General features: G+C 40.9%; 1 protein-coding gene across 2 annotated transcripts; it reads right to left on the reverse strand.

Annotated features, from left to right (window-relative positions):
* Positions 1-1,502: 1,502 nt before the first annotated feature.
* Positions 1,503-4,985, reverse strand: LOC124257547. 2 transcript variants are annotated; one of them, XM_046691645.1, is made up of 3 exons: positions 4,561-4,985; positions 2,678-3,628; positions 1,503-1,537 (listed from the first exon to the last, which is right to left on the reverse strand). In XM_046691645.1, the coding sequence occupies exons 1-2, from the start codon at positions 4,874-4,876 to the stop codon at positions 2,697-2,699; spliced, it is 1,248 nt and encodes a 415-aa protein (XP_046547601.1). In that variant the 5' UTR covers positions 4,877-4,985; the 3' UTR covers positions 1,503-1,537; positions 2,678-2,696. The 2 variants fall into 2 exon arrangements, with proteins under 2 accessions (XP_046547601.1, XP_046547600.1); XM_046691644.1 differs by lacking the exon at positions 1,503-1,537 and having other exon boundaries at positions 1,576-3,628.
* Between the last annotated feature and the right edge of the window lie 3,871 nt (positions 4,986-8,856).

The following is an 8,856-nucleotide window of genomic DNA, read 5'->3' on the forward strand; positions in this document are numbered from 1 at the left end:
AAACATCGACAGAGACGGCGCACGGGTACACGTGAGTCAATATTAATCACGTCAATTTCACGTGTATATATTGCGTGAACCCAATCAATGCATTCATATTTCAGAATGTGGTTCGTACATTGGAGAATAAAAAACTTGTATTACTTAAGAGCCTTGCATCCGAAACTGGTTTTGAAAATGGATGGTTCTGTCCATAGAATTTGTCCAAAATAGCAATTATGGATTATACCTGTCTTGGTTGTCATTTTGGAGGATCCAACGTCAACCTTGACCTCGCCTCATCTTTGTGCGTGGGACCCGGATGTCGAGGACACAGGAAGTAACAGTCAGAGGTAACTTAGATTTTTTTTTACTGTACATGAAATATACAATACAGGCACTCCTTATAACGAAATGTGTTGAGGTCCATACCTAATATTAACAGTGCAAGGACTCTGGTCCAGAATCGTCCAGAATATGTTTCTAATTTTGTTTGTGTTTAATTGTGTTTGTTGAGGTTAAGCGACATACGAGCTCCGGAGATATGGAGTATATATATAGTAATTAACCAGACTTCTCTGGGCAGGGGTAACCATTTGGTCCAAGGCGTGGTGATTTCAAACCCTCCCCCGACAAGAGGGGTTGTTGGGTGGCCGAGTGGTTAAAGCGTTCACTAGTTACGCTAGAGTCAAGGGTTCAATACTCTACATTGTTTTGCAAATTGTTTCAAGCCCACTTCCTTTCAAATATTAAATTGGCAGGGCGTTTTCAATAAAAATGCTGTTCAAAAGCGATCTTAAACCCAATTCAGCTCATTTATTCATAATCAAAATCAAACCAAACTGCTTTTCTAATAGTTTATTTATGATATAAACACATACTGGTTACATCTAAATAAATACATTCCCAGTAGCACCGGACACTAAGCACACAAATCATTCACCATTGGCGGAACCAGAGGTAACAACCTCTCTCTCTCTCCTCCCCTTGAAAATGACTTAAGACCACATTGAAGACTTTTTGCGTTGGCAACCCCTTTATGGATCCGCCCATGTTCACTCACTCATACAGAAGATAAACGAAAATTCAGAATAAATAATGCAACAAAACAATATGATCACAGTTACCTCCCTTTCGCTTTCTTTGTTGGACCATGTCAACAGCGAAACACGAAAAGCAACAAAACGAATGCTTGTAAATCATAGCACTAGGATATAAGATTTGTTTATGTCACTGACAGATTGTGATGGCTAAATATAACCTTGGCATATAAAACATAGGTGTATACATTCCTTATTCCCTGGGGCATGAAGAGGCATGTCTTAATGGAGGCATGTCTTAATGGCAGTTTTACCTGCCAAGCACGTTCCAGGGCCCGCTTGTCCAGGATTTGAATTCATTATGAAACCCTGCTGTGATATTCGGCTTAATCGTACATGTGGGTTTCACACAAAACCCGTGTTTGTTGGTTTCCGTGTGGTTTAACTACATACTCTATTTGTGAGTCTCTATCAGAGAGTCCATCACTCACTCTCTCACTCACTCACTCACTCACTCACTCGGACACCTTGGTTTCGAGCAAGATATTTTGCTTACTTTGACACGTTTTCTTTAATTAAAATCTATAAAATGATATTGATTTAAAACAGGTCATCAAACATTAATTCATGACGTATATAGGCCCCGTCAAATAATAAATAATATTGAATAATACAAAATATTTTTGAGTACATGTTACATAAAGAAGCCTTCTAACAATAAGTTACTGGACTCAGTTTTCCACAGTACGCATGCATTTACGTCAGATAAAAAACGATAATATATGTTTGCCATTTAAAAATATTATAAGACCGCCGATACAAAAGTCATTTGGAAAACCCGTCCATACATTTCAGTTCCCTTTCCCGTAAGTATTTTTATACTTTTTGAAAATAGAATGTGATATGGGGATATATAATTTAATTAATGTCCTTAATTTGAACAGTATACAACAATACCGGCTGATAAACTTAGATAACTACGATATACAAGAAATATTTACTTTTAACGTGCCTGTGAATCAGACGGTATCGACCAACATCTCATCTTTTCTGTAATTGTAAAAAACCCTGATCATTAAGAAATATGAAATGACTATTACAAATCACTAGAACAGGGAAAATAGTTTCCTTGCAGGGTGAACTATACCCTTAGCACACATAAACCTTAATATCATTGTGGTTATCATCATAATAATGCAGTGTTCACATATAAATATATGGCTAGCAGTCAAGTGTTCCATAATTCCATTCTTGCTGGACTATTGACAGTGTTCCTATGTACGTCACATCCGATTCCATGATTTCACACACTTTTCTGGATAGGCTTTTCCTTCATCCTACATGAGGAGTGATTGGGAAGCCGAGTGGTTCAAGCTTTCGCTAGTTACAGCGGGTTCGATTCTCCACGTGTACACTGTAAGAAGTCCAGTTTTGATGACCTCCTCCGTGATATGACCGGGAAACATTACTCACTCACTCAAACGACCAGTCCGATGGGATATGGCTGTCCGAGTTTCTTCAACATCCATCTCTCATACAACTCCCCTCTGACGCTCAAATCGAACCCGCGGTAGAGATGACTGTGAACTCACCAGAAGCCGGGCCGCACCATTAACCCTTTGACTATTTGGAATATGCCCTCTCTTAAACTCCCCCACCTCACACCCACACACTCACTCACACAGTCGTGGTTGATTCCATATTCTTAAACTCCTTCAGTTCAAGTAACATCCCTGTGAAGACCGGGCTCTGGTCTTCGCTCTGGACAGAATCCGTGTCTGACTCCATCATCACGTTGACCGGGTCATCGGTCAAGCTGATGTCCCCAATGAGGTCCAGTGACAAGGTGTTTCCAGTGGAAGAGGTCGGAATGTGCTGGATCACCTGCTGGTTCGTGTCCATCTCAGGACTCAGCTTGATCATCATGCTGTACAACGTTGCATACTTCCTGCACAGCCTCTTAGCATCTCTGTATGAGTCCAAATCCTTGTACTCCTCCTCATCAGCCGACTCCGTCACATCACAAGGAGCAGTAAGTGGCACTTCAAACAAAACGTTCCTCTTATTCAAAACAGTACTAGAGATAATTGTCTCCGTGGCTTCGGCAGCCTTAATGACCATCATTCCTGTAAATATGCACGGAACCACTGGCGCCTTTCCGAACAACAGTCTAGCTTTAACTGGGAGGGGAACATCCGACAGGATATCCTTCATCCTATATACGGAGTTTTTGTTTAGGTTACCCCTCTCGTACAGTGCATTAAACTTTCCCCTCTGGGTGAGCGGGACAAGTATTTCCTGTTGGTCGCTGTCTATACATTTCAAGTATTTGACTTCCGTTGTAATCCATTCAGTTTTGCTTTTCTTGAACACGCCAGTCACAGCACTCGTTTTCCAAGTTGCTGTGAAAATGCTTTCGACTTTAAGAACAGACCCAGCTGGAATCTTCCTTTCAAAGATCTTCTGGTTCTCATCTTCTTGCTTCTGGATCCGGATAGCTTTGATGTTTGACCTTGTGAAAAACATCCGGGGCATGACCTCAGAAACTTCCGCTATAGACCGGAAACAAGTGGCACGTCCGAAATCTGAAGGGACCATCTCAAACCATCCTGGAAAATAACATTCAGCTTTAAACTACAACCAATTAACACCAATTTAATTATGAAACAAGTAGTGACAAATGCCTGAATTATGCCTGACAATATATAAGTTTATATTGCTTCAAACTACTGACACCCGTGAAGGTCCGGTTATAATGAACCTTCAGTAACCAATGCTTGTCGTAAGAGGCGACTAACGGGATCGGGTGGTCGGGCTCGCTGACTTGGTTGACACATGTCATCGTATCCCAATTGCGTAGATCGATGCTCATGCTGTTGATCACTGGATTGTCTGGTCCAGACTCCATTATTTACAGACCACCGCCATATAGCTGGAATATTGCTGAGTGCGGCGTAAAACTAAACTCACTCACTCACTTCGAACTACTGACGGAGGCAAGCCAATGATGTAGAATTAAACTTAACTCAATAGAAGAAAAGGATGTATCATTCCTCGGGCACAACAGAGTTTTTCCTGAATATTTTAGCTTATGATAATAGTTATTAAGGATTTTTGGTATTTCTCGGGTAGGACAGTTTTTCATAAATATTTAAGCTTATGATAATCGTAAATAAGCATTTTTTATTACGTGAATCACCACATAGTCTCAAGGATTTGAAAGCTGAACCATTCAACGTGTATTAAAAATACCATCCAGAATAAGATCATAAATAACAGGGTCCACGAAGTAAGAGTCATTTTGACACTGCTACTATCACAGAATCTGTTAATCTGGACCCGTCTCTGTTGTACGTTAGTCAGTTCACGTTTACCGCATGTTCCGTGACTGTGTCATGATTTAATCAGGCGGTGATAATGACATGAATCTTTAAAACCATCTGACAACAAACCGGAATGAGTGCACGCACGTGTTTCCGGTCCGGCCAGGCCTTTTCATTCATGTAAACCCAAACCGGTTTCAATATCCATGACTACTCACCTTCATAGTCCTCTGGTAACAGCAATGTCTGGCCAACCTCGAAGTACATCCCTGTCTCTCCGTCTTTGTGAATAGTCCGCGCACTGGCAACCGTTTTTGAACTTCTGGCATGGAACAAAACTGGCTGTTTACTGTAGATTTTTAACCCAGGACACAGCTTTCCTTCCCCCTTCTCCTCAAGTTTAACCACTTTGGGCAGACGTTCGTGGTCCTTATAAACACCAAGCGCCATGGTGTCGTCTGCCCATGTGAATTCCCTCGTCTGGGATCTCACAGATCCAGAATCACTTGTCCCACCCGTCTCTGATCCCGCCATGATTTAGTTATGTCTTCACCATATTATGTCTCCTATACCCGTGGAGAGATCGTCGGCTTGTTGATAATTCCTCGCGACAGAGCACGCCAGTTTGCTATTATTGGAAACACGGAGAACCGGTTTGCTTGAATCCGTAGGCCGGCCAACTCGGATTAACGATTATTCTCATCAAGGGCTGTTGGTGATAACATAAAGTACCGGAACATGAATAACGTTCGTTCGTTTCAATATTCCTCTACCTACCGTGAATCACAGCATAGTGTTTGAAGACATTCATTGAATATGTTTACATTGTATTCACACACATATATTTTCTTGACAAAGAACGTCTCGCCCAAGAGGGCACGGCTGTTGCATTCCTAAACACCTACAGTGTCTTGCAGCCCACCGTCAATCAAAAGCACTCCGTTTTCGTAAGATTATCAACTTCCGCACATGTTTGTTTGATTTAATGATCGTAAATGTAATAAATCGACAAAAATGTACTCCAAGTGATGTCGGCGCATGAAGCAAACGTTTAAACCTCTTAAAAAGATGAATTTAAACATTTCCTCTGCCTTGATGTATCGTTTAGGAAAGATAAGTAGGGTGTTTATTTGCACGACACAGTATTATCGACATGTTACCGCGTGGGTTTTTTCTTTTTTTAATGCAATACAATCAGTTTACTCAAACCAACGCCCTGGATGTTTTTCATTGACGCTAAGCCTTCATGGTAACTGTATGCCATGTACATCACCTCTGGTCGATGTTTCTTTCTGTTCTGTAGATGTTGGGAGCACGCAAAATGGTTCTCGGGTAACCTGAACGTTTCAGCTAAAATATTCTCTTTATCACAGAGTAACTGTTTCGAAAAGATTTGACTGTAGAGGCGTAAAATGAGTTCAACTCATGTGCGGATCCAGGAAGTTTGAAGTGTGTGTGTGTGTGTGTGTGTGTGTGTGTGTGTGTGTGTGTGTGTGTGTGTGTGTGTGTGTGTGTGTGTGTGTGTGTGTGTGTGTGTGTGTGTGTGTGTGTGTGTGTGTGTGTGTGTGTGTGGTGAACCCCCCATTGGCTCCGCCAACGCAAAAAAAAAAAATCTTCAAGTCATTTTCAAAAGGATCCGCCAATGTAACTTATTTAATCTATTCAGAACGTGCACATGTTAATTTTTTTCATTTCTTTCAGATACGACTTCTGATATTTTCTATATATTTGTTAAGTCCACATCACAAATCACAGTTTAAAGATCCTTATGTTAGAAGACGATACATCAATAATTGTTAGCAGTTTTTATCAGGGAGTTTCCAAGAATGCTTTAATTAATTCGTGATCACGGCCATTTTCAAGACCTTCATATTTTATTCACATGCATCCTGTAACGGCTTGCGAAAGGTGTCAAGAAATTTATAGAATAGATTTATGTATGATTGCATACATCTGCCTACAATATAGAACGGTTAATACGCAACATTCAGTCCTCAACGAATGAGACGAAGTGTGTGAGTGAAGATTTTACACCTTACACCAGGATCTCTCATGACCATTGACCGCACTGAGTTTGTCAGCATCAATTCTGTGATCAGTATTTTAACGTCAGCGTGACTGCCAACCTTGACCTGGATCATTGTTGAGTTACGCTAACATTATACTGTTATGCCGAGATATTAATCAAACATTTGAAATGGACAATGCTCTCTCCTCTAAGTGTGTATCACAGCCATTAAAGCTTCAGCTTTCAGATAGAAGCAGCGGTAGTAGTACTGAGTGAGCGAGTTCAGTTTTTATGCCGCACTCAGCAATATTCAAGCTGTATGGCGGCGGTCTGTAAATAATCGAGCCTGGACCAGACAGTCCAGTGATCAACAGCATGAGCATCGATCTACGCATTATTGGGATGCGATGACATGTGTACAACGAGCATTGGTTACTGAAGATCAATTTTAACCCGGAAATCCAGTGATCAACAGCATGAGCATCGATCTACGCATTATTGGGATGCAATGACGTGTACGACGAGCATTGGTTACTGAAGATCAATTTTAACCCGGATCTTCATGGGTCTAGTAGTAGTAGTAATAGTAGTAGTAGTAGTAGTAGTGAATGAGTGAGTTTAGTTTTACGCGGTACTCAGCAATATTCCAGCTATATGGCGTCAGTAGTAGTAGTAGTAGTAGTAGTAGTAGTAGTAGTAGTAGTATATAGTATACATGGCATTACCTCCCCTTAACCGCAAATAAAATATTTCCCTGGTCAGAATACGAGGTTTGTTGACAGTTACTGGTCGGCCTGTATTGATGAACCAAGAAATGTGAATATGTTAACTCCTCAGAATTATGAATTAAATTGATAGGTAGCTGAAGTGATGCTGATGCTAAAGGGCTATCAAAGATATAAATTTAAACGAACTTATTGTTTTAGGAAGAATATTTGTCCATTTCATATGAAATATATCATATATATTTTTTTCAGGAAAAAACACTTTAGGTTTGCACGTTTTCATGAAATTATACATTTCTTAAAGGTAAGCCATATCGATCTTTTCCTATGCACAGCACCCATCACCTCAAACAGCCAGTTATCTCCCTTTGTTCGGAGTACATGGTCAAATGGGTATCGTCTCTGAAAGTTGATATCTATAGAACGCTAACTCCTCGGTGTAAGGGATGCGGTAGAGATTAATGAAAGCCATCCCTTGCCATTCCTGAAGACTGCACCTCGTATTACCATTTACAATTACATTTATTCGGAGTCTCGTAAAGTCGGTCTTCTTTTTTCTCAAGCTTGAAGTAGCTATCACGTGTAAAGATAAATATCTTGCAAGCAACAAATCGATACTTAAATGTCATAAACTGTAATATTGCATCTATGTTTGCGGGAACAGGGTATAAAGACAGCATAATTGCGCAGGGAAACGAGTATTTGCTTTGTCGCAAGAGGTTATTTTTTCCTTGTAATTACTGGTGATATTTCGCTTAAATAACGACTCCTCCGTCACAAACTACGGCGTGGGTTTAGTCATTGGCAGACAGATAGAGTATCCTTGGAACTGAATTTTTTTCACGTCGAAACATGTTGTGGTTCCATTTGTTATTTCCACTGTGAAGCCTATTTCTGGTGTACCCGCCGTGATTTTGCTGGAATATTGCTAAAAAGCGGAGTAAAACTAAACTCACTCACTCACTCCAGTCTCATCGCTGATGCTGGGAGGGGACGGGGAGTGCCAACCGTCAATTCTATGACTGAATTATTTATGTTGTGTAGGCACGCTAATTCACGCACATATACTCTTGGGCCTAAACAAGAATGGCTTTTACAGAGCCCTGAATTATGGGACACTGGTACGTGTAGAGAATTTAATGTGTCACTCAAAATGTGTCAGAATCTACCGAAGCACGGCAATGTTTTAATTAATTTTTCAATACATATTTATTCAAGGCGACATCACGACAGTTTGTAAGTTAAACACACACAAACATGCATGCACTCACGCACGCGCACACACACACTTAGTGTGTAGTAGTAGTAGTAGTAGTAGCAGCAGCAGCAGCAGTAGTAAAGTAGTAGTAGTAGTAGTAGTAGTAGTATGAAATACACAATGCCAAATAGAACATATACTCATGCCAATAATGGTTGTCACCCCCTCCCACCCCAACCCCCCCACACCTCACACCCCCCCCACACCCCCTCTCCAAGTAAAAAAATTGAAGGGGGTGACAACCATTATTGGCATGAGTATATGTTACGTAGTAGTAGTAGTTGTAACAGTAGTAGTTGGTTGGTTTGTGGTTTAACGCCGCACTCAGCAATATTTCAGCTATATGGCGGCGGTCTGTAAATAGTCGAATCTGGACCAGACAATAGAGTGATCATCAGCATGAGCATCGATCTACGCAATTGGGATACGATCACATGTGTCAGCCAAGTCAGCGGACCTGACCACCTGATCCCGTTAGTTGCCTCTTAAGACAAGCATGGGTTACTGAAGATCAATTCTGACC

Source organism: Haliotis rubra, unplaced genomic scaffold (genome assembly GCF_003918875.1).
Source record: "Haliotis rubra isolate DU_JTF1 unplaced genomic scaffold, ASM391887v1 Scf666, whole genome shotgun sequence".
NCBI classification, from domain to species: domain Eukaryota; kingdom Metazoa; phylum Mollusca; class Gastropoda; order Lepetellida; family Haliotidae; genus Haliotis; species Haliotis rubra.